Source organism: Megalobrama amblycephala, linkage group LG16, assembly GCF_018812025.1.
Source record: "Megalobrama amblycephala isolate DHTTF-2021 linkage group LG16, ASM1881202v1, whole genome shotgun sequence".
NCBI classification, from domain to species: Eukaryota; Metazoa; Chordata; class Actinopteri; order Cypriniformes; family Xenocyprididae; genus Megalobrama; species Megalobrama amblycephala.
Window position 1 is genome coordinate 36,141,776 of NC_063059.1, and position 27,615 is coordinate 36,169,390.

General features: G+C 37.3%; 1 protein-coding gene across 11 annotated transcripts in view; it reads right to left on the minus strand.

Moving 5' to 3' along the window:
* tenm4 (teneurin transmembrane protein 4) overlaps positions 1-27,615 on the minus strand; it is a 261,307-nt gene that overhangs the window by 44,301 nt on the left and 189,391 nt on the right. For 7 of the 11 annotated variants that reach the window (XM_048160290.1, XM_048160289.1, XM_048160286.1 and 4 more), the window contains 7 exons: positions 25,211-25,472; positions 21,478-21,745; positions 21,245-21,388; positions 16,494-16,743; positions 14,891-14,911; positions 5,336-5,568; positions 3,191-3,345 (listed from right to left, as the gene is read on the minus strand). In XM_048160290.1, the coding sequence (XP_048016247.1) occupies positions 3,191-3,345; positions 5,336-5,568; positions 14,891-14,911; positions 16,494-16,743; positions 21,245-21,388; positions 21,478-21,745; positions 25,211-25,472 (1,333 nt within the window). The remainder of the gene's footprint in view (positions 1-3,190; positions 3,346-5,335; positions 5,569-14,890; positions 14,912-16,493; positions 16,744-21,244; positions 21,389-21,477; positions 21,746-25,210; positions 25,473-27,615) is intronic. The other 4 variants (XM_048160292.1, XM_048160283.1, XM_048160293.1 and 1 more) reach the window with 1 other exon arrangement.

Sequence of the window (27,615 nt, forward strand, 5' to 3'; positions counted from 1 at the left end):
TTTCACTTTTTTAACTTGCCGTGTAATGTTACTATTTGAGCATAAACAACATCTGCAAACTTACGATGCTCAATGCAAAGGGAGATATTTTTTTTTACAGAAATTATCTGTTTAAGGACTACAATAAGCAGCTGGTAGGGACTACAACGAGCTTCTTCCCGGGTTAGTGACATCATTAACCATAAAATTTACATAAACCCCGCCCCCAGAGAACATGCAACAAAGGGGGTGAGGCCATGTTGGGCTGCTTTAGAGAAGAGGAAGAGTTGTTGTAGTAGAATGTTGTTGCCATGCTGTCATTTTACGCCAGACTGCTTCACAAACGAGGGTCAATTCAACACTGGATTTGCACAAAAGATTAACATGACGGCACATGCTAGTGGATGAGTTGAATCAACTCCACAGCAACTACATAAATTAAACCATTCAGAAACGTCCAGATGCATTCTAAAAGTTGTAACTTCTTCCTGAGTCTCTCCATCAGTGTCGACTCCAGTGTCGACACACAAAAATGCAGCGTTTTTGTTCAAACCCAAATAAGGGCAAATATGACAAGCTATAATAAATGATCTGTGGGGTATTTTGAGCTGAAACTTCACAGACACATTCTGGGGACACCAGAGACTTATATTACATCTTGTGAAAAGGGGCATTATAGGTCCCCTTTAAAGTCAACATTTATGTGATGAAAGTCGAGTCAACGTCGACTAGTTGCTGATGATGTCATTAATGAACAAATAAACCTGAAGCTCGAGCCGAGACTTGAATGCGGGTCGCCTTGTGCACAGCTATAGCATACGACACAGTGCTGCCCACAAGGCTATTGTACACAACAGCTTGTTTTTTTGTCTTTGGGTCGTTATATTTCTCACAGATTTCTGCTCATTCTAAATCAGATACAGATAAGATTACATTTATATGAATGCATCAGTGAAAGAGTGATTGCGTGTGAATTAATTCTACCTGGCAGTGTTTCTCTACTAATAGTGAAGATGTGAGTTTTAGTTTCTAAAAAATACATCTTAGAAACTAAATATACTAATATATATTAAACAAACTGATATATCTTACTTTTCAGTTTCTTAGCTATTTTATTTATAAATCGCAAAACAGTGATAACAATACATTTCTGCGCTACTGAATGTTTCTGTGCACGCGCAATCTGTACGTGATGTGCTCACTACTGTTTTTATGTGTGTGCGAGTTAAAATGCAGCAGCGCATTAGTTTAGAATGGCGATTAACTTGCGTGTACAATAAGCTGTTCAACCCTATAACTGTCTCCCCCCTTTTTTTGCATGGACATGAAAATGCACTATCCAAACTCAAATTTTTGGTTGATATCTCAAAAAATGAGCTTTCAGTAAGATTTTGTTTGGGCGCAGTACCAAACATTTTCACTAGATGACATCGGAGATCCATTACTGACCATATAAGGGCGCCTCCATTTCCATATATGGTTTGAGTGATCTGAACCATATATTTCCATAATTTTCACACAATTTATGAAGTAGACATCATATTCAGAAGTAGAATTCAACCTCTAATAAACACATAAAAAGAACAGGTATGTGCATTATAGCTCACCGCCACATCACAAATGGCAAATCTATTATTTTTTCTTTATATTTAAAACATTTTCAGACCTTTTTTTCTCAAAAAATTGACATGGAACTTCCAAATGACATGGAACAGAAGAAATTGTTGAATAAAGTCATTATTTTTGTTTAGTTTTTTTGCGCACAAGAAGTATTCTCTTTGCTTCATAACATTAAGGTTGAACCACTGTAGTCACGTAGACTATTTTAACAATGTCTTTAATACTTTTCTGGACCTTGAATGTGGTAATTTCGTTGCTCTCTATGGGAGATGAAAAACCTCTCGGAATTCATCAAAAATATCTTAATTTATGTTCTGAAGATGAACGAAGGTCTTACTGGTGTGGAACAACATTAGGGTGAGTAATTAATGACAGAAATTTCATTTTTGGGTGAAATAACCCTTTAAAGTGTTATGGCAGAACATTAGTCAACTAGTCTGTGCAACCCCTACTACCGTTCAGAAGTTATTAGAATGATTTCTGAAGGATCATGTGACACTGAAGACCGGAGTAATGATGCTGCAATATAATATGTATTCAAAGAGAAATTGGATAATTTAAATTTAAGTAATGTTTCACAATATTTCTGTTTTTACTGTATTTTTTTAATCAAATAAATGCAGCCTTGATGAGTGCAGACAACTTTGAATCACTGATGATTTATTTTTGCTTAAATATCTATCATTACCTGTTCACATCTTCCTGGCTGCCACCATTTTCCAGTGACACACACTGGCTGACTCTGATTTGAAAATTACTGCACGACTTGAATTTCCAAGCTGGACTGCACTTTTCTAATAAGGAAGGTAGAATACAGACTTTCTGAGCTCAATGCAATGATTGAGTGAATTCAATTGCACTGATATCTAGTAATTATATACAGTCTGTGAACATTTTTCCAGTTTGCCAATGAAAGCTACATCCTAAACATAAAATTGGGTAAAGAAATGCATAATACATAAGTTTACTTCAGAATCAAGGCAAAAGCTTATTCCAGTTAAACTAAACTGAAAAAAACTGGGAAGATATTCAATTTGTCATTGTAACCCCAAGCATTGTTGATTGTCTTGACACTGGGAGAACGTTGCAGGCAAAATAAAGCTAAGGAAAACCAAAGCGACCTGGGAAAAAAAAAAAAAAGCTCCAGGTCTGGACCTCTAGGGCTGTGTCACATCTCTAACTGATGTTTTAGAGATCGCAGTCAGGGCAGTGTCCTTGCCTGAGGTGACAGTTAACATTTGGATTGGTTAACAGCGCCTAGGGTGACCACAGAGTGCACGTCTGTGAGCGAGTCTTTGGGACGTAGGGAGCAGCTCTGTCGCTCAGGTTGTAGGTCAGCTTGAAACTGGATGTCGCAGGCCTGCAGCTGTAGGCAGCATCTGGGTTACTGGGACCCACAGCAACACAAAGTCCCCTGACCTGCCCTAAAAAGCTGTCAGCTGCAACCCTTCACCCTCGCTGAGGCTGACATGGCGACTACGCCAAACATGGTGGCGGAACAGCGACGCTGCACTGACCTTTCACAAACCCTGCCGTACAAAGAGGCGGATGGGTGAAAAAGCTGCAGAGGGAACACAAGAAGACAACTCACCTGCGAGATGTCCATCACAGAGTCACAGCTCAGGGGTCGTGCCGAGGTCAAGTCGTTGAAGCCCAGCAGGGTGGATATGATACCGTTCTGATCGATGCGGCGGATCATGGTGCCGTCTACAAAGAAGATCACGCCATACTTATCCACAGTAATGCCTGGAGACGAGAGAGAAAAAGAGAGTGGATCTCTGCTTGGAGGACAATCGCTGCAAAAAAATAAATATAATAAAATAATAATAATAATAATAATAATAATAATAATAAATCAAAATAAACTAAATCTAAAGGGAATCTGAAAATAATTCAAAAGAATAAAATAAAAAGAATTCAATAAACAAAATCGGGTGAATCACATCCTGCCAAGAAGATTCATATTTCACCCCAAAATCAAAATAAATAAATAAATTAGAGATAATAAATAATTTATGTATATATATATATATATATATATTAATTACAAAAATATACATACAAAAATTTATATACAAAAATTATTAAGACATTTTTTATATATTTTTTACTAGTGGGTGCAAGACGGATAGCAAATGTATGTAAGTGAGGATAGCAAAATAAAGTAAACTGTGACATATTATACCCAAAAATTCTTCACACAGTGGACTACCAGTAAAATTGACTAATTAAATTAAAATAAAAATTTGGAACCAAAAATTATTCAGACACTTTGACCTGACCATGTTTTGCTTAAGTGTTATCTGACATAATTAAGATTATTTTTTTCTGACACAGTTTAACTCTGAGATCTCGTCATATTTCATTAAACTATATATTTTAATAGTGAATAAACTGTATTAATGAATAAAATGTTCAAGGCGTCTGAATAAATTTTGGTTTGACTGTAAATATATCCATTGTGATAAATTATACAAATCTTATTACCATAATTAAAAAATAAATAAATAAATCACTCTCATTTCTACAATGCGATAAAAAAGAAATTACAGAAATTAAGTGGTAGTATTTGTTTGCCCTTTGATACATGCAGATATAAATAAAAAAGTCTGCTGTAAATAAATGTCAATAAAAAATTATATATTAAATTGTACTGTATTACATAATAAAAATGTAATGAGAATCACTACTGACAAAAATAAAATAAAATATAATAAATGGAGGGAGGAAGGGAATATGCCTAATTTTTCTGAAAAAAAGAGAGAAGTCAGTGTTTAAAAAAAAAGTTAAGTCAATTTTTTCTTTGTGCAAAATTACATTTATGCATTTAGAAGATGCTTTCATCCAAAGCAACTTACAAAAGTGGAACAAAAGAAATTAATCAGAGAGCTTACAATAATCATAATATACAACACCAAGTTTATTAGACATATACAGTTTCCTATTTTTTCCTTTATGTTTTAGTGTGAAATGTGACCTGTGAAAGTTTCAGTGAGATTCTCTCATATGGTGCAAAAACACAACAAGAAGTTATGGAATGATACAGCGATAACTGTAAGGACAGAAAGAAAAGCATATCTCTCATCATCGGCATGCTCAATAGGAAGCCAGAATTCTAATTTAAAAATCCATGTCATAAATTCATTATTTATGACTTGAGAAAACAACAAGCAGGCATGGAGCATCCTGGTGAAGAGAGAAGCATGTGGTGCTGTTAAGTCTGTTTAAGAACATGTGAATCTTTCCAACGGCACTGCGGATGACAAAGGGAAACGTGACTCCGTGTGCGTCATCTTCCATGGCGATAATTACGGCTTCTGTCACAAATACTTTTTCAGTTTCAAATGACGAAATACTTAGACTAGCAAATCGAATCCTGATTATATTATTATAGACCCCCCTCCTCCCATAATTCCCCTCAAAGCACTACATATGCTACACTAGGAGAAAGGGTAGCCCTTTATACTACAAACAGACAAGCATATGCAAACCACAGGTTTTGCTATCAATTTCACGCTGTGGTTTTGGGGTTTGGACGCTCAGGGCTTGTATCAGTGCAAATATAGAATAAATGCTCATTTTGGAGAGAGTATGTGTGGCTGAAGAAAAATAGCTGAAATTGCTTACAGCACCCTTAAAGGGAATTTGCTCATAGTCTAATGGGAATGATGGGGAAATTGAATCAGTAATGGCAAAATCACTGTCTGTTTCGTTATTCAGATTTCTGGAGGTTTACCTCTAGGGTTTGTAAGTGTGGCCTCCACGGCCTTGCCTCCGTCCCCGCAGCGTGTCTCATCGTAGGGTAGACATTGATCGCCTGTGCCTGCCACCAGCTCGAGGTTCTTTGCCACATCCTTCACTGTGTTCAGAGACTTCACCTTAAACACCTTCCTGCTGCTGGTGTCCGAAAGGTACAGGGCCCCCGAAACGGGACTAGTAGCCAGGTAATATTTGTGTGCAGGGCTATTGCTAAAAAACAAAGAAAAACACAGTCAATTGTGGTGTAAAGGTTTGTGTAAAGCAAGGTTATTTTTGTTACTTGAAATAAAATAGATTTTAACTGAAATAAAATAAATATACAAAACAATATAAAACGGATTTAGTCCTCACATTCGAAGTCGTTGTAAAATTCCAGAAAACATACAGCTGACCGCATTACTTAAGTATCGCTGCGCCACTGAATGTGTATGTTGCTGCGTCTGTCTTAGCAACCACTGTTAGCAACATAAACATATTTGTTCTCTATTGATTTGGTTCATTGAAGCTTACTGCAGTATGTAGAAGAGAATCAAAGATATATGAGAGAGATATCAAGTGACCGAGTGTATTACCTGCATTCAGATTCAGCATTTTCCTTCAGGTCAGACCTATGTTCATAATAAAAAATCTGTGCGAATATCCGCTGTGATCTTGTCCTTTTAACATTTAATGGGTTTCCCCGTGCCCTGCTGACACTGACAGCGCTAGTCAAAGCATTTGCATCTTGTTTCGTGTTCACAACAAATTTCAATATAAAAGTCTTTGCGACAGAGATATATATATACGCATATACATATACACACTACCGTTCAAAAGTTTGGGATCGGTAAGATTTTTAATATTTTTAAAAAGTTTTGTCTGCTCACCAAGATTGCATTTATTTAATTAAAAATACAGTAAAAACAGTAGTATTGTGAAATATTATTACAATTTAAAATAACTGTTTTCTACTGGAATATAATATAAAATGTAATTTATTTCTGTGTTGGAAAAGCTGAATTTTCAGCATCATTTCTCCAGTCTTCAGTGTCACATGATCCTTCAGAAATCATTATAATATGATGATTTGCTGCTCAAGAAACATTTATTATTATTTTCAATGTTAAAAACAGTTTTTTTTTTTTTCAGGATTCCTTGATGAATAGAAAGTTCAAAAGAACAGCATTTATCTGAAATACAAAGCTTTTTTAACATTATACACTACCGTTCAAAAGTTTGTTGTCAGTAAGAATTTTTATTTTTATTTTTTTGAGAATAATTTAAAGAAATTAATATTTTTTTCAGCAAGGATGCATGAATAAATATATATATTTTTTAGGGCTGTCAAAATAACGCGTTAATTTCGATTAATTAATCTGAGAAAAAATAACGCAGATTAATCCATTCCGTATTGACCTTTGAACCTGGAGCCGTTCTAGTCACCATTCGACTGTAAAATGAAGGAGGGCTCGAGGACTTGAGCTCTCCTTGTCTTCAAAGTAAGCACCGTCTTTGCACTCTTTCTACCTCACACATAATAATCTAAATCAACTGACACAATGCTAAAAGTTCGTAAGACCGAATCCATGTTTCACGAGGCGCATTCGGAGAATGTTTTTCCTGAATAACCGCTGGGTGTGAATAGTGCTCAAAAGAACGTCACCTCATCTTCTCTGACAGGCGCCCTGCACATGCAGCTGACATAAACCACACTTTCAGCAAACAAAAAGAAAATCCTATCCAGTGGTGAAGTGTTTTCTGTGTTCACAAATCTTTTGCGATGTCCTAATAACAGTCGCGATTCGCACACAACGCGTCAACATCTGCTAATGTCCAATTTGCGACCTAATGACTCATTTGAACAGATTCATTTTAATGAATCATGACAACAACTGATCTGTCCACACGGTCTATAATGAATCATTTACTCGAACAACTCTGAAATGAGAACATAAGTGTGCTTACCCCATTTAGCAAGAGTGGTTAGTAAAATTAGCCTTAATAATCCACAATATTTTCAGGTTATTTAAATGACAATGTGCAGTAAATTAGGTCTACCTATAAAATCAGTTAGTTTAGACTGGAGTGAGGTGAAACCAGAACAAAGCAAGTTGTTGTTAGCTAGGTGCATTCAATTGTATATGGTAGAAAATTATATTATTAGTTAATACAACTTCTAAATGCTACTTTTTAATATTTTTCAGGTTTAGCAAAAAAAAAAGCATCTTCTCTTACAAAGCTATAAAATCACTTTTTTTTATTTTTTTATTTATTTTTTTTTGCAAAGAGGGCAAGAAAGAATATGTGAGAGTGACGGGTACTTTATTGTCAGTATCGGGCTCGCAGATCACGTGGGTAGAGCATTTTTTAGTGTTTGTGTGGATGACCATGTCTGTCACCACCGAAGACCATTTTTGACCCAGGAAAAACCCTGCATTGATTCATTTGAATTGAAATATTTAATACTTCCACAGCAAAAAAAAATAAAAAAAATAAAATAAAATAAAATATATATATATATATATATATATATATATATATATATATATATATATATATATATATATATATATATATATATATATATATATATATATATATATATATATATATATATATAGGCAATAAAGTGTGGGAGTCTGTTCTACATTGTTAGCCATGATTGGCAGCGAAATTATCAATTTTATACATTTAATGATACTGAGCAACTGAACTATGTCGACGTGCAACAGATGTCATGTTTAAATCTATGCATTAAAAATGGCTTCAGAGATGGGAGTTAGCAGTGGGAGATCATGTTCATTTCACATAAGAATCACCGGATGACAGATCCACAGCTATAGCTAGAGATGTCTCTGCCATGTCCTATCTGCATCAATCTTTTACTGTGAGCATCTACTCTCAGTCCAAATATAGAAACACATGTAGTGTGTGTGAAGCCTGTGGTTAGTACAGTCGGCCCAGTGCCTAATGTGCTGCCAGTGTGCATTCAAATAGGTATGCCACTAAAAACCCCGAAGGGAAACTTTCTTCTGGAGATGCATGTGGTCTAGAGCCGTTATCTAAACACATTATGTATTCCTGGAGCAAAAATGGCCCACAGGCTGAAAAAACAGTCCATTAAATGGCAAAGCTGGATGGTCAAAGTCATCCCTCACAACCACACAGGGGGCTAAAGAACATGAAAGCCCAACAAAATGGCTCCAATCAGACTAGAGAGGGTCTCTGGTGGAAAAAAAACCCTAAACACTCCAATCTGGTACAATGTATAGAGTTTCCTCGCTATATATAATCAGATTCTGAGAAAATGATAGAAAGGCTAGGAACCTGGACTGCAATTTTACACTTTTCAAGTTGATTTGTGATATGCTCTAATTGTACCTCCGCTGAAGGCTACATCTGTGTTCAAAGACTGCTTGTGGTGAAATTGGGATGATTTGCACCAGTTTCACAGGTTAGCGTTAGTACATAAAGTTTGTTCACCTACTTCAGGCTTATGCAATTTCTATCAACTGGAGTACAGTGAAAAACAAGGAATTTTTGTACTGCCTGATTTAGTTTAATATGTGCAATTGAAACACGACGGAAATTAAAATGTTAAACTCATTTAAATGTTAGCAAGTTGTAAAAAAAAAAAAGTGTGAATATTCAGCAGTTGTTCATGACAGAAGAAAAAAAGTGTGAAATGTTCTCGCCTTTCTGGAATGGTGTCTTCCTGGAGGGGTTAATCGTTTTCGAACAAAGTGAGAAAGGTCACAGAACAAGAACAAAAATGATAAGCGAAAAGCATTCTTCCTAAGTTGACCAGCCACGGCACATGCTATGACATGCATCTGCCAACTACTATAATTGCTAAAAACCAAGTGCTGCTCAGCATTTAAAATCTAGCATGAGAATTTAAGTGGGAAAGGTCATTCAAGGCAGAAAAAAAACTATTTATTCTTTGCAAAAAGTGCAATTTTCATGGTAAGATGGTGTTAGCACGCTAGTGATGACTACTCACAAAAAATACTACGCGACACGTCGTGACAAATGCTATCATAACTATCCTATCATAACTATCCAACCAACTTGATCGAGATTCAAATCCTAACAAAGTGAGAAAGGTCATGATAAGAGAACAAAAAAACATGCTTTGTAAGATGACATGCTTGTGCTATGACACGTCTGCTACATACCATCATTGTTAACAACCAACTTGTCAAATTATCAGCATTCAGAACTTAAAGGTCACAGCAATAAAGTGAAAATGTTAAGTGAACAATATTCTTTGTAATAAAATGGCACTCTACCACTACTGTAGGACTAGCACTCTCAAGATAGCAAATGCTAAGAAACACATCTGCTAAATACCATCATTGCTAACATCCAATGTGTCTAAGGATCAGCATTCAAAACTAAACAAAGCGGGAAAATTCACTGCAAGAGAACATTCAGGGACAAGCATTCTTTGTAACATGAATAGCCTAGGGGCAGTTCACACAGAATGCATTTTTAAATTCCACTGTGATACTTTTTAATTGTTTTTTCTATGTAAACACATGCTAGACGGACATCTTTAACCATTGCGCGCATGTCTCGCTCATGACACGGTATTCTAAAAATGCAGCGCTCAAGTTAAAAGTACTTTTGTGAAGCAAATAATACAATACTACAATGCTAAATACCATTATTGCAAAACCAAATTTGTCTTGAATCCACATTAAAAACAGAGTGTCTATTTACACTAAGTACAAATAGCATCCCTTGTTTAAAAGTTTAAAAAAAGGGTATGAATCCGCCTTTTGCCGAGTTCGCTCTTCTCCATTTTCCCATCACATATCACAGAAAGGCATTTATCTTCAATAAAATGAAAATAATGTTCTAAAAGTGGAAATAAACTGCCCAACGAGTGTTTAATAATATTAAAAGTGTTTAAGGCAGCATCCATTTACTAATTTTAATAAATATAATCATTTACACTCTATGATATTATTTCATCCTGTAAATGTACAAAAACACAGAGGTGTAAATAGTATTTGCCAATATAGCATCTAATACAGATAGCATCTAATTATGACTACACTTATTGCAAAGAACTGATACTTTTACATGGTGCAAATAGAATCTATCGATATTTTCACCTAGTGTAAATAGCATATTGTCACTTAGTGTAAATAGATGTTTGTTTGTTTATTAAGTTTTTATGCCATGTTAGCATCATGGCTATTTACATGGAAAACACACAGGTCAATATCAGCCATACAATTAATGTTATTATATAAAACATTTCAACTTAACATAAGATAGAAAATCTAAAATACATTCAGATGATACATTTTGAAATATTCCATGCAAGCTTATTTCTGAGAGGGTTCCAGACACCTAAGCGTTTCTTAGTGTAAATAGAATATATTGCTATTATTTACTTAGTGTAAATAGCATCTACAGCCTTTTGCACAGTGTAAATAGCATCTATCGCCAAGAAAATATGCTATTTTCACTTAGTGCAAATAGCCACTGCCCATTAAAAACCTACCACCAAGAGAATAAAAGAAATAATTGAAAATTATTTGCTGAAAAAAGAGCCACACCACCTGTAGATCTATAGTAGTACTCAAGAGATGACTAGCCCCAGCAAAAGCTACAACACATCTGATAAACTCCATTATTGTTAACACCCAATTTCTCTAAGGAGCATCATTCAAAACCGAAGTAAGGAAGGTTCAGCATTACTCGTGAGATGATGTCTGCCAAATACCATCATTACTAAGAACTAACCTGTCTCAGGATCCACATTTAAAATCTTAAAAGGTTGCTGCGAGAGAACAAAAACGTGAACTTAAAAACATTCTCTACTGGTAGAGCAAGATTAGAGACGACTAGCCATAGCAAATGCTACAACACACATCTGCCAAACGCCATCATATTTAACACATAACCTGTCTTCGTATCAGCATTCAAAACCGATTAAACAAATCCCAGGGATGTTCCCCTGAAACTCTGGGGCGGTTAGTGCCAAATCCCTTTGGCCAATGTGAGAGTGTGGAAAGGAATAGCGCCAGGTCTGCAGCACTGTCACCTTCGATCTATTATTCAGACCGACAACTGACCTTCTAGAAGATCGCTGGAAACGGGCTGCTTTGGTTGACCCGGGGCCGGCACGTCACTGCGTGGCTGCTGACCGTGTTGAATGATGTCCTCGGTTTGGAAGGAAGGTAAAATGGGTTTGTCAAGAAAAATCTCAATCCCATTTTGCAAAAATCTGCCAGGGAGTTTGACGCTGTGGGTAGATGCTTTTCGGTCCCAGCTGTCTCTGTGTCGTACATTGTGTTATTGGAGGCACACGGCATTGTGCTTTCTGTGATGAGGAGAACACCCTGACCTTCATAGTCTCCATCTATATTCAACGACTAAAGCCAGTCTGGGGAGGATAATTGGATTTTCAGCATGTTGCTGTGACGATAGAGGTGAGCGACTCTTATGGAAAGGGGGTCAGCGGATATGTCAGAGAGATCATGGTCTAGCCTTATTCTCTTGTCTGTGTGCACATAACTAAACACCGAGATGAATTTATTTGTTTTCACAAACAGTGGCGACTGCTCTCTTCTGGTTGCAAATATGGCCTTTTCAGCAGCCGTTTCTACAAATGTATATTTCTAAAATGAATTATTGGAACACGTTCCGGTAAGTGATTTAGCTTGTATACCCTAAAGCACAACTTTTACAATAAAAAGAACAACACAAACATGGTCCAGAGCCGTTAAGACAAAGCAGCGACTACAAAAACACTATAAAGCATGGAGTGGCCCATAGGCCAACAACCGACTCTATGTGAAATGTGAATGCCAGATTTACTAACAGCTTGCGCCAGCTCAAACCCTCTTTTGGCATTAAAAAAACTACTGTCAGGACTTACTAAAGACACGCAGTCAAACATTTGTGCTGAAAAGGCGTGGACAGGATTATTTTTGCGGCTGACCTTATTGCATATGCATTTGTAGGAGTTTCCCTTTCAGACACAAAATTTATGGGAGGAGAGTATTTAAAGGGGTCATTGATTATGATTTCACTTTTTTAACTTTAGTTAGTGTGTAATGTTACTGTTTGAGCATAAACAGCATCTGCAAAGTTATGATGCTCAAAGTTCAATGTAAAGCGAGATATTTTATTTTATAGAAATGGCTGGTAGGGACTACAACGAGCTTCTTCCCCGGTTGGTGACACCACAAACCCCAAAATTTACATAAACCCTGCCCCAGAGAACATGCAACAAAGGCCATGTTGAGCTGCTTTAGAGAAGAGGAAGAGTTGTTGTAGTAGAGTGTTACTATGCTAGTCAATGAGTTGAATCAACTCCACAGCAACTACAAAAAAAATTATCCACTAACCGTTCAGTAGTTGTAACTTCTTCCTGAGTCTCTCCATCAGTGTCCGACTCCAGTTTGAAAAATGTAAGGCTGAACACCGTTACTGACAATTGTCATTTTGGCTGCGTGAGATTCCCCAGCTTTGTTGTTGTTGAGCAACCGAAGTGTGAGCTGTTAAAGCTCCGCCCTCTTTTGAAAAGGGGGCCAGGAGCAGCAGCTCATTTGCATTTAAAGGGACACACACAAAAACAGTGTGTTTTTGCTCACTCCCAAATGGGCAAATTTGACAAGCTATAATAAATTAGCTTTGGGGATTTTGAGCTGAAACTTCACAGACTGGGGACATCAGAGACATATATTACATTTTGTCGTCCCCTATAAATGAATCAAGCAAGGTGATTTACTAAGGTTTGCACAGGTCAATTTACAGGTATTTGCTCATTATTTAACGCCCAAGAAAAGCATGTCTAAAACCAGATGCTAATTTGTGCTGCTCTTGGTAGATTGCGTTGGTCATTATGGAAATGATCCAGCTGCGTCTGCGTTCTTTTATTTGCGTGTCAGCAGTAGATCACATGCAGAACTTTCCTCACCCATCATAGCTTTTTTTGAAAATTGCGCTTTCACGCCAATTTGCCCTCTTTAGTGAATCTGGCTCAGGGTCTTGCTGAACATACTTAACATGCATTCTTGTGCACGTTAAGTATACTTCAAAGGTATGCGGTATTAAATATGGATCTGTTACTACTCAGCTAGCTAGCTTGCAATAAATATGTTAATAGATTATGTTGATAAATTGTGCAGCAATATTCTCATTAATCTGCAGCCTGGGCATTACAGTATTTACCCAGAATAAGACGACTGATTGTAGAAGAAGACCTTTTACACTAATGCACACTATAACAAGTACTTGTTTTCAGACTTAGGTTTGAGGTAGTTGAGAGACAAACGGTTTGAAATCAATCAGTAATAGAGTGAAATAGATTGCCTAATAGATTCATGGTGGTCCAATCCTGTTCCTGGAGGGTCTCTGTCCTGCAGCGTTGAATTAAAGACACCTGAACCAGCAAATCAAGGATGTCTGGATTACTAGAAACTTCCAGGCGGGTGTGTCCTAAATTACAAGGTCTCACCTTTCTTAAAATTTTCATTAAGCAATGGGTGCCTATATGCCAGAGCATAGCTGGCATTGCAAATATGCAATATAAGACTAGCCATTTATTGCAGCATTGCACGTGCGCCCTTATCTAACAGCATCGTGATGTGTGACGCCTCCGTTTGTCTTGATGGAATCACCCACAGGAAAGTCACGACCTGAGGATGCAGGGCTAAACTGAGACTTCATCATGAAGGATAGGGCATTTTTGAAACTCGCAGGTGTTCTGGGTTTACCCAACCTCTCTCTGAGAACCCTCTCATATCCTGTCAGTCATACCTGAGCATCATACTGCTAGCTGTCACACTGATGCCTGTCAAAACCCACAGCTGGTTGTGCCACACATCTTATATTAGGGGTTCACAGCACCACAGGGAGGATGTGTGTTATATTTGAAAGCTTAGATCGAAGTTTGATGACTGATGTTTTTTTTTTCCTCGATACCACGCTGCCATTTGTCAAATCAAACATGTTAACGAACTGTGTATTCAGATCCGACGGCGCTTTGAATGTGTAATTTGTCATCGGGTGAAATATCATGCTGTATTGTGGGTAATGCAGCGCGGGTATTTCTAATGGGCAGGGGTGGGTAATTATATTCTTTAAGGAAGCCGAGTCCCCCGAGGGTGAGAAATATTTAAAACGCTGATACCGGTCTTATGCTAAGCTCGTAACTGCTTTTCCATCTTCCTGTCTGACATTTCAAATTATGTGCCCTGACTCTGGTTTCCTCAACGTACTCAATTCTTTAAAGTTTTTTTTTTTTTTTTTTTTTTTTTTATGATGCAGTAACCCACTTTGAGAGTTTACCCATGCATCAAACTGGTGATCTACAGCACAAAGCTCAGTCGTAGCACTGCCCCTTTTATTGCTATCTGGAGAGGATTTGTTTTAATGCACTTCTTGGTACGCCTTAATTTACGGAAAACACCTACACTGGGTGCATTCCACAGGCGGCTACAAAAGCAACTGTACATAAAAAAAAAAAGTGTTCAGCTGATGTTCATTCATCATAACAAATGGTATTACTCTTTAGCAAAGCTCTTACCTATGCCTGAAATCTTTATTTCTGTACTTAGCGAAAGCAGCATGAAAAGAAGGAGAAAGTGGGAAAATAGAGGGTTAGATTACAGAGTTAGTACTTAATTCATGCATTAATGTACAGAGAAAAGGTCAGAGTGGTATCATTACATTACTACAGACAGTTCTAAAAGCATATATACTTCACAACAAATAGAAAGGATTCCTGCAAAGCACACATACTGGATGTTGCCTAGGCCAAAATGTGTCGCAGTCTGTTCTGATATGGAAAAACAATGCTAAATGCAAATAATAAAATGCAACTAACTATGTAATTCTGCATATTTAGGACAAAAAGGCTTAACTTCTAAAAGTGATGAGAAAACAGTTTCCAAGAAGCAAACCCTGTTGAGAACCTCTGGTCTAGACATCAATTTAATTTGAGAATTTCATCTGGAAATGTAATTTGTAAAGAGTTTGTTCATTTCTAAAATGCTTCCAGGTGGATGTCATGTCTTTATTAATGTACTGTACTGTGAATTTTTCTCTTTAAAAAAAAAAAAAAAAAATTCCAGTCGACTATGCCTAATAATTAGGTGATGCTTTCCAGGTGATTCACTCTTTAACAGACAGCTTGGAGATGTATGTGTGCTTATTGGGTTTGAAGGAAAGATGGATGACATTTTAGCAAGGTTCGGAATTACATTTAAATAAATAATTCACCCAAAAATGAAAACTCTGTTATTATTTACTTCTTTCTATGGAACAAATCCTGGTCAGTCTTTTCAAACATTAAAGGGTTAGTTCACCCAAAAACAATTCCTCACCCTCATGTCGTTCCACATCCATAAGACCTCCATTCATCTTCGGAACACAAATTAGGTTATTTTTGATAAAATCTGATGGCTCAGTGAGGCCTCTATACGTCACGTGATTTCAGTAAATGGCTTCGTCACGTCATAAGTCTTTCGAAATTTCAATGGTTCACCACTGGGGGGCGTGACTTTGGCAGTTTGATACACGCTCCGAACCACTGATTCCAAACAAAAGATTCGTAAAGCTTCGAAGCTTCATGAAGCAGTGTTTTGAAATCGCCCATCACTAGATATTGTTGAACAAAGTCATTATTTTGTTTTTTTGGCGCACAATAAGTATTCTCGTCGCTTCAAAACATTAAGGTTGAACCACTATAGTCACATGAACTGTTTTAAATATGTCTTTAGGAGCTTTCTGGGCATCTGAAAGTGTTAATTATCTTGCTGTCAATGGAGGCCTCACTGAGCCATCGGATTTTATCAAAAAATATCTTAATTTGTGTTCCGAAGATGAACGAAGGTCTTACAGGTGTGAAACTGCATGAGTAATCAATGACAGAATTTTCATTTTTGGGTGAACTAACATTTTAAAGTGAGACTGATTTGGAATGAGGATGAGTAAACAACAACAAAAAAAAATTCACTTTTGCGTGAACTTCAAATGTAAAAAGCCAGCATCAGTACTATGCTATATGAGTAGAACTCTTAAGATGCCTTTTGGTTTGTGAGCAACTTATCTAATAAGATTTACAAAGCAACTTGTCATTGGTCAGTAGGCAAATGTTTGTGTATCTATGCACGTGCAGAATGCCAAACCTGAGCTCTAAGACACTCGTGACGTTTCCTGTGGTGAAGATCCGACGGACGTAGTTGAAATCCCCCACGAACAGACTGCCATCCGACCCGCAGGCTAAAGCTACAGGTGCGAGCAGCTTATTTCCGTCCGCCAGCCCATTGCAGCTCGGACAGGAGATACTGCGCCTCCGCCCGTTACCCATGATGCTTCCGATGACAGGGGGCTGCTGGGAAATGAAGATGTTCTCGCCGTTACCCTTGTGCAGGATACCTGAGTGACAGAGAGAGAGATGCCATAAGTATTTTGTCCATTTATTGTAATTCACCCAAATCCGTTCAGAACAGCCTTCATTCTGAAGTAAATCAACAGGATATGAGAAGCCGAGGTTTTAAAGCTGATTCAATTCTGCTCAAATTTAATGACATTAAATGTATTTGTATGGAGCTTTTCTCTGTCACAGAGCTACAGGACGGCTGCTGGCGCTCGAGAAAGGATTTTTGCTAAATAATCAGGCCGAGATGTGCTAAACGGAACTGAATTCATTTATCGGAAGGAGGTGTTTTTCTCTCGCACAGCCAGATGCTTCTGTACAGAAAGCAGCTAAGTAAAAGTCCACAGTCACAGCAGGAAAGAACTTCCTCTTATTATCAGTATCACAGTCAATCTGAATCTTCACCGCATGTCTCAATGAATCTCAGATGCTGAACAGCTCGCCACATATGCCATTCAAAAGTGGCAGAGTGGCAAAGTGCGTGAAACTCAATTTCCAGTCATTTTCATTCTGCACCGCTTCTCCCCGAGCACCTGTTGAACCACGCTGCGTTTTGAGAGATGCTAAATAGAAGCGTTTTCAGTCCGTCCATGATGACTGGCTAGAAATGCAGGTGGGTTTACTGGAGCTGATGCAAAGGCTTATTCTCATCAAGCTGGAAAATTCACTGCAAATTTCGCTGCGTACAAGGCTTTCAATTGAAACAAGGCATTTCCTTGGAGATTTGAAGAAAATCTGGCAATTTTGGAGAAAATGTAGCTTCTGAAGTACACTGATGAGTAACATATAAGCTTTTAAACAGAACACATTCCCGATAAACGTGCATGGAGCAGGTTAAACCTTCATTGTAAGTTGTATAGATTGTTATGTTTGCATGTTAGAGCAATTCACTTACTTTCAGAAATAGCCAAAACCTGACGAATAAAAAGCAGTTGTAAGCAATTCGTCAGCATTTTATAATTTCGCTTGAGTGCGATTCATTTTATTTCAGTATTATAAAACGGTTAGTTCCTGTCCTTGATTCTGATCGGTCAATAGCTGTGTTTTATTCACAATAAAACACGGCTATGACAGCTTCACCCAACGCTTCTGTATATCACTACACAACACCCTTAGCAACCACTCTTAGCAACGTAAACTGTTTAGTTTTCAGTTAACCCTTAAATGCATACCTCGGGTCTTTAGTGACCCGGGACGTCATTCACTACCCTCCTCCTCATTCATTTTTTTAAAGTTAGACATCAACCTTTTTGGTATTCCTCAATCAATTCATTATAAAGAATATAACAAGAAAAAAAAAAAACATAAAATTATAAAAGAATGCCTATTTTTGTATTAATTTTTTTGTAAAAATTGTATAGGGTCGCAAACGACCCGAGGTGTGTATGAGTGTACGTATATTTTTTCTGCACAACAATAATTGAATCTTAGATGACGGAATAAGTGCAATTCACTTTTATTCCACAAGGTGGCAATGTCTGATACACAATGATGAAGTGACGACTCATTTAGACAGAAAACGAAATAATAAGAAAAACATGAAATGGCTCATCGATTTACTGCAGAGCAAGTACTGAACGCAATCAAATATGACTGTAACTGTTACAGGACGAATCTGGTGAAAAATATAGATTTTGAAGATGTTGAAAATAAAACATCTGCTCAAACTGAGCCCTTTAAAGCTCCAAAAGGTAACACAATAAGATTTATTTTATTCTTCTGTAATTGTTACTCTAATATCAGAGGAGTTTTATACTATCGCGACAGGTAGAGATCCTTCCGTGTTAGATATAGATCCGGGTCGATAAGGACCCGAATATGTAAGAATGATTGGTGAAACAGTCATGCATTTAAGGGTTAATATTGTTCACTGACGCTTACTGTATTATGTAGAAAAGTACTGTGAGAAAGACATCGACTGAGCGAGTTTATTACCTGCATTCAGATTTAGCATTTTCCTTCAGGTCAGTCCTATATTCATAATAAAAAATCTGTTTATGTATTATCTTGTCCTTTTAACATTTAAGGGGTTTTCCCGTGACTGACAGCATTAGTCAAAGCATTATCAGTTACGTATTGTTCCGTGTTCACAACAATTCAGTCTTTTCAATATAAAAGTCTTCGCTACTGAGTGACACACATTAATAAAGACAGTCTTTGCCGCCATCTAATGGCATAATAGTGTAACTTCTGTTGCTGTTCACAGTCAGGGACTAATTTTTTCCGGCCGAAGGAAGGGTTTTAGTGATTTTACTTCATGAAAGTTGCATTGATACATATTTTTTGGCTTTAATATTTGTATTGTGTGGTAACCATTTCATAAAAGTAATAAGGTACTTGAGGCTAGTGCTGTATCATGAATAAGTCACTGAGCCGTGACTTATTCACGATACAGCACAGCCTCTCGTACCTTATTGCTTACATATACATTGTCATGCTTTGTATAAATTTTGGGCAAAAATTTTACAAATGTACAAACTTTTCATAAACCCTGACAGAAATTTGTAGCACGTTTGCCGTGAATAGTTTTAAGGTGAAAAAACCCAATTCAGTTCATTTTGTTTAAGTGCAATGAAGTTTCTTTCAGGTGTACAGACAAAAACATTGTAATTCTCGAGGTTGATTCATTTTCTTTCAGTTTTAATTTTTTTTTTTTTTTTGCTGAGCCTGTCAAAAATTTGTTGGTTGGTTTTGGGCAGCAATTCATTTCTCTTGAGTGTGATTGACTTTCTCTAAGATGTACAAATGTTTCGCAAACCCAGATGAATATCTGTAGCATATTTGGTGTGAACAGTTTTAGAGCAAAAAAACAAACAAACAAACATTCAGTTAATTTTGTTCGAGTTTCATTCAGTTGTTTGAATGTAAACTTTGTAATTTTGCTTGTGTGATTCATTTTCTTTCAGTTTTATACTTTTTTTTTTTTTTTGGACAAAAAAAAAAAAAATGCTGGCCGTTTTTTGACAGCAAGTCATTTTACATGAGTTCAATGAAGTTTCTTTCAGGTCTACAAACGAAAACTATTACTGCATAAGTGTGGAGCCAAGGAGAGGCAATTAAACAGATGACATTAAAAGAAGCTTCAGTGTAAATGCCTCTTGGGAAAAGAGAAGAGAAAGTTGACACAGAATTTGAGCAAATTTTACCGGAAGTGCTCATGTCGACAGCGCTGGGTTTTAGTGACAGACCAAGCTGCCACCTGTGTTCCTAACACTTGAGCTAAAAGTACGCCTCATTTACTGAGATAAGTGCGTCTGTGCGCTGGCACAAGAAAACTTGACAGGAACCGAATGGAGCAGTTTATGCAATCACTGATTTCAGAGACAATTCAGCAGCAGCAGGAAAATTGATCAACTCTAATAAGGTCGTGTCATAGAAACGACAGCTTTGGCTTGCTGGACTGTGGTTTGAAACACAATTAATATTCAGTGATATTATCGTTTTAACTGCATTGACACTATTGGATGAGAACAACATTTGAACCGAACTGAACTGGATAATGACACTACTGCAGTCTGCAGAGCTGCTTATAGCTGAATTGAACTTGTTTTGTAATTGATGAATGTTGCAACATTGACAGTTATTGAACTGAACTGAAACAACACTGAACTAAATTGAGCTGAATAATGACACTAGTATATTCTGTAGAGCTGCTGTACAGCTAAAATTGAATTTGTTTAATAATTGACAAATTGTACAACATTAACACTGTTATTTTCCTGTTTATTAGGTGAAGCTGCTTTAATCTGTATTGTATAAAGCACTATACTGCATAAATGAATGTTATAATTTATCATCACAGTCAAAGGCCCTGTTTACACCTGGTATTAAGATGCGTTTTGGTCGATTGGATAACAAGCAGACGAGAGAGACACATTCCTGTTTACACCTGGTGTTTTAATTCGTCTCTTTTGGACACTTCTGTCCTGATTTCCTCGAGGCGAGGGAAATGTATGGGTTTTTTCAGATCTTTTGATCTACTGGACGAAATAAACTCACACAATTTACATATGAACGTGACCGGAGACTCTGATAGCAACAAGAGTGTGTGTTAGAAATCAGGAATAGTGAGAGAACATTGTGCTTGGTACATTTTTCATCTTCAAACCAAATTTGGGTCTTCAGTCGACAAAGTTTAAACCCCGTCTGGCTAGCGCGATTCCCATAATGTTTACGCATTAGGTCAGTAGGCGGAGACAAGGAGGTCTTTTGTGGCTGTTCAAACAGATGCGACCACATGAGCATTTACAGTATGAAAACAATCCAGTTGAATGCGTTTTCGACTACCTCTGGAAGTGGTCAAAAGTGGACAAGCTCAAAACGTTTTACACCCCGTTTACACCTGTATTTAGTGTCGTCCACTTGTGATCAGGTACAAAAATGCTTCCTAATACCAGAAGCTACTTAATTTCCACAATGGAAAAAAACTCATCAGATCTAATTAATAAGCAACTGTATTTTTGTGAGCATTTGAATATCTTTCAGTGTGTACCAACTCACCACTTTGGATGTTCAGCGCGTGATGTTTGTCCACGCTCCAGCCGCCAAGGTTGGACGCAGTGGTCTCGTATCCCTGGAGGACGGCCGTCCGCTTCTCCCAGAGGATCAGATCCGGGCAGGATTCGTACTCAAAACCCACAGATACTAGCAGGAGTGAAGATAAAACACGTTTGAACTTGAGACTGACAACAGCCTTGAGAAATTAGATACTAACAACTTCATTCCCCACTTACCGAAAGCCTCAGACAGCCCATAAACTTTCTGGCTGTAGACGTCTGCTTTGTCCCAGACAAAGTCGTAAGAGAGGTTGGGCGCAGCTGAGAACCACTTCCTGAAGAGCCTTCCCTCGACGGCCACCATGAGGTGCACCTTCATCAGGCTGAATGGAATGGTGGAGTGTGTCAGGGTGATACGAAGGAGGGACTTATACCCCGACGTCCGGCTGCTCAGGTAGCTCAAACGCACGTCTGTACCTGGGATCCGCACTTCCTCTTGGAGGGTCTGGGGAGAGAGGTGAAAATGTTGATATCAGTTACAACAAAACAGAACTAACAGTAACAAATCTTCTAATTTTGTGGGAGATGCACCCTGCTGAGAAGTGTTTGCATTATTTAACATCTCCGGTATATACGCAAATGAGAATGAATTAATTTCTTCACAGCAGACATTTTATTATACAGTGCAACAACAACAAAAAACTAATTACTGGGTGAATCTAGGCCATATTTTGCCTCAAAAAGAATGAAAAAAGCTATTTTATATATATATATATACACACACTATATATATATATATATATATATATATATAGTTTGGGGTTGAGAAGATTTTTTTAAGCTTTTGAAAAGTCTCTTTTGCTCACCAGAGTTGCATTTATTTGACCAAAAAAAAAAAAAAAAAAAAAAATAATACAGTAAAAACAGAAAAATCGTGAAATATTATTACAATTTAAAATAACTGTTTTCTATTTGAATATGCTTTAAAATGTAATTTATTCTTGTGATTCAAAGCTGAATTTTCAGCATCATTACTCCAGTCTTCAGTGTCACATGATCCTTCAGAAATCATTCTAATATGCTGATTTGCTGCTCAAACATTTCGGTAACACTCTACAATAAGGTCTCATTTGTCAATATTAGTTAATGTATGTATGTAATGTACCTAACATGAACTAACAATCTTTAATAATCTTTGTTAATGTTAGTTAATAAACACACAGTGCATTAATTATTGTTAACAAATACAACTTTTGATTTTAATAATATATTAGTAAATGTTGAAATTAACATCAAGATTAATAAATGCTGCAGAAGTATTGTTATGTTTCTTATTTCTTATTTTTAAATGTATTATTATTATCAATGTTGAAAACAGCTGTGCAGCTTTTCATATTTTTGTGGAAACCATGATAAGATTCTTTGATGAATTTAAAGTTTAAAAGAACAACATTTATTTAAAAACTGAAATCTTTTTCAACATTATAAATGTCTTTACTGTCACTTTTCATTAATGCATCACTGCTGAAAATATTTAATGTAAATAATGAAAAATGTTTATTAATTAAAATGTTCTTTATTGTAATGTGAAAAAGGGGGGTGGCAGAACATAACTGTCACAATAATAGAAAATAATATTGCCAAATAATATTATTAGACCTGAAATAAGATAGTTTTCTAATAATACAATTTTTCAAAATATAATTTCTTTTTTTCCTTTTGATTTTGTGGTTAAATATGGCCCAGAAACCATGAAAAAATGACTGTGTATAATGCAATGCATACGTCTAGGTCACACGCGCATAATTAACAACACCTTCGCTTCCTCACAGGAAGTCAGAGGTTTCTCATTGCTCACTGCAGAGCTCACATTAACTCTCAGTGTATCACTCCTTTATCACAGTCAGGCACAGAGCTGACCAATAAACACAGCCGATCACTACTGCGTCAATAAACACTGATAAGAAAAGCTCCTCCATACACGTTTCTGTTTGTAAACCTGTGATAACTCTGTGTGTGGGTGTGTGTAGATGCATACGTACAGTAAGTGTGTGTTTGTGTGAATAACCCGCCTCAAGATTTGGGATGGGACAGATTTGTGCCGATATTAATAGCCCAGACAGCACAATGCATGCGAGGCTGACTCATTTATCTTGTTAACCAAAGAAGAAGACAAAATAATTAGGAAAGTGGCACACAGATATAAGTAGAGGTATCGGTATTCAAACACATACACATAAATATGTGCATATTGAAATATATATATATATATATATATATATATATATATATATATATATATATATATATATATATATATATATATATATAGACACACGTGGACACAACGAAACTAACATAAACATACTCGTACACAAAAAACCTGTCACTCAAGACAACACACAGCTATTTTTTCCATAAAGCGACTGCAAAGCTCAAAAAGCTTCCATGCTGCTTTCGTCTAAATGTAATTATCGTTCTTCAGAAAATGTCTGGCGTAGTAAATTGGACTGTGTATCTCTGCCCAATTACACACAGGAGATAAAATCACAGGACCGCCACCCGAGACAGAACATCCTCCATTCCCTTCTGATGTACATTTCCCAATATCTGCCCCTGCTGTCTATCAGAACATCATTACGAACCAGCACTACTCTGGAATCAATTGCGGCAAATTACCAGGTTTTTTTTTTTTTCTGTCTGAGACAGCAGTACACTTTTCAACTGTCTGTAAGTGTCAGACTAAACAAGAATAAGACTGTTTAAAAACATTAGACTTAAAAGTTAAAAAGATTGAAAACAAAAATATAGTAAAAAAATAAAAAAAATAAATAAAAAACAAGCTTTTAAAAACAACACGATACAACATTCACATGCATCTCAGTCATGATAACACTGAAGCAGGAAAGATATATTCTTCCATTTGCGTAAGATGGAGTTTAAACGGAATAAATGATTGGTGAAGTCCAGCATACGTTATTAGAGAGAAGTCTGCAATTTCAATAGAAGATTTTTATATATAATAAATATATGCATGTATGAATGAGTCACAATGAGACCAATAACATGCATTTGAAAAAATACATTAGGTGAATTTTCATTTCATGCAATCTTTACCTTCGTAATATGATGTTTTTTTTTTTTTTAGTGAAACAATATTTAGGCCCCTTTTACACTAGTGCGTTTTATTTTTAAAATGGCATTTTAAAATGAAAACAATCCTCATCTAGACTGGCATTTCCATAGCGTTTCAGAAACTATCTCCGTCTACTACAGGACTGAAAACGCATGTCACATGACCGTTCATGCACGTACAAGTGTAAACAGTTGGCTCTTGTGCATGTAGGTAGGTGCAGTATTAAAACAATGCAGAATTTAACTGCACAATGGCTGCTAAAAATGACAACAAAGCCAGCAAAGATCGCAGATCAGTCTCCATGTTATTGTTTACACGGTCATCAAGGATACGCATAGTGAACGTGGGCAGCCACGCCACGCCACCACGTCTCCGTTTTGGTCCGTTTATACTGAAACACAACGCTGGCGTTTTCAAACTAAAACGGGGTCTGCAGCGTTTTCGAAAGTCTCCGTTATCGAGGTTCGAAAACGCTGGAGTAGTGTAAACAACATAAGTAGCAAAACTTATGCGTTTTAAAACGAAATGAATTCGAAAACACTTTTCGAACCTCGATAATGGAGACTTTCGAAAACGCTGCAGAGTAGTGTAAACAACATGCGTAACCGTAGCAAAACATGCGTTTTAAAATGAATATGCACTAGTGTAAACGGGGCCTTAGAGTGAAATAACTGGGATTTGATTGGTTAAACCTACAATTATAATTTTCATGCAACATTATTTGTTAATATTATGTTGCCCCGCCCACATAGTTTTCGTTACATTAACAGATAAATCATACACAAATTTTCATTACTTCCTTTGCTGTAGCTGGTAGTGATCTGTTTTCATCACCTGAATCTCTGGAACGACGGCGCCCCTCTCGTTGCAGGTCCCGGCGAAAGCTGTCAGCGGGGCAGGCAGGACGATGGGCATGGGACGGGTGAAGCTGCTCAGGTCGCAGCTGGGGATGTCATTGACCTCGTGTCGCATAACAATGGTGTCCATGACAAAGAAACGTCCCCATGGCAGCCACAAGGTGTGCTCCTGAGTGATGAACGGAGCACGCTCAAACCTCAACGCTATGGCCACGCCCCCGTTACTCACCAGGTCGAAGCTGAAATGGAGAGGACATGTTCGTTTAGACATGGAGAAGCTACTGAGATAAACACATTCATTTTCATTAAAGGCACACTATGTAAATTTTCGCCACTAGAGGTCGCCAATTCAAAACAAAAGCATAGCTTGATGACGCCAAGATTGAGCACAGAATTATGGGAGATGTGGTCTTCACCCCACAGCTGATAAAAAAAGAATCGGGATGGGACTCGGGCAGAAATCATGTTCACATCGTAATTCTTTACGACTACTTATCAGTTAAATTAATCCATTTATAAACGAATCAGAATGTAACAGAGAGGATCTGATGCATTAAGTACAGTTATTTGCTATGCCTTGTCACTGCCTTGAAAATGGTGTTTTGATCTCCCATTCAGTGAAATTACAATGGCATTTCATTATCTCATTATACCAATTACTAACATTTTAATCAACATTATTCACCATTTCTCAGCACTGCCATCAAAACCAGACTTAATAAAGGTTTTAATTCATTATGTTTCTCTAAATGACAGGATTCAATTGAAAAGGACTCAGCTTCAGTTAGTTGGGATGGTTTTTATCTGGCAGCTACACAATGTGACTGGAATACAATGAACTATTGGCTCGGTCTAATACACTGTGCTTTCGAATTTGCATTAATAAAATCAGCATGAATGGGTGGTGTCGTTATTCTCTTTTGGGAAATGAACTGGCAAGATTCCTTGCTGCTGGTACGCCGGCGAGTGTCTTTGTTGTGTGGTGGAACGGTGCGCTTTGATAAAGGAGGTGAGAGGGGAAATGACATTTAAGGGAAGGGTAAAGTATTATTGATCTGAGCTGTCTGTGCTAACATAACTTTACAACAACCCTACAATGGCAGCACACACTCTGCATATAGAGTCGCTCTGATCAGAGAGCTCTGTTGTTGACACCGCTAAACAGAAATGAAACAGGACGCTATATGCAGGCTATCGTGTATGTGGCTTGCCAGTTGAATGATTGTGTACAAATCCAGAATGCTACTCTCATCTTTTTTGCGTATCGCCATGAGGAGACGCACCTTTACAACGCGCTCCGGTAGACATGAAAGCACAAATGCACTTCAGTGCCAAATACGCCTACAACGCAAACAGACGATTAGCAATACGTGATATGTGGACGCGTAGAACGGGCTGTACTCAGAGTCTTTGTTCTCGAGGTTGGCATAGATGCGGTGTGCATCTGTAGTCACACCTCACGCCGCTTGAACATTAATTCAACTACATATCCCAACGGGCCATTCACAGAGCTTTCATTGGCACGGCTGATAAACAAAGGTCTGCTTTGCCCTTGTTGTCGTGCCCTTGCTAAAATGTGAGCATTTGTCTGTGCGCTGTGGGAGTTTGAACAGAGTGTGCTTGTTGGGAAGTGTCTGCGAGAGAGAGCGTGTGCGTTTATATGCAGCCGTAGAGCTGACGCTAATCTGCAGTAAAAGCTAGCCGGCTAGTCACGTGCCGTGAGACGCACACACACATATAACCATAAACAGGGCACACGCACACAGCCCTAGAGGGTGCCATGCCAATCGATGAGAGATTCACAGGCCTGTTATCAATCACACAAGCACCTCAGGCATGGGTGACACACTTTATTAGTGCATTCAGCCTTTCAGTGCACACTTTGAGCGGACGCAGTGTTAACCCAAAGGGGTTAGCCAGATCGATGGGTTAGACCCCAAACACACTTTTAGTCCTCTGAACTGAACTGAGGCTATGTTCACACAGCAGCAGACAGGCTTGGGAGGGTTACTTTAAAAATTTATTCCGTTACAGTTACAAATTACTTCATAAAAAAGGTATTCAGTAACGTAATCCAAGTACCACAATATTAAAGTAATGCAATCTGATTACTTTTGGATTACTTCAAGGTCACATATACATACAGTACAGTCCAAAAGTTTGGAATCACTAAGATTTTTTATGTTTTTAAAAGAAGTTTCGTCTGCTCACCAAGGCTTTTTTAATTAAAAATACAGTAAAAAACAGTAATATTGTGAAATATTATTACAATTTAAAATAACTGTTTTCTATTTGAATATATTTCACAAAGTAATTTATTCCTGTGATGGCAAAGCTGAATTTTCAGCATCATTACTCCAGTCTTCAGTCACATGATCCTTC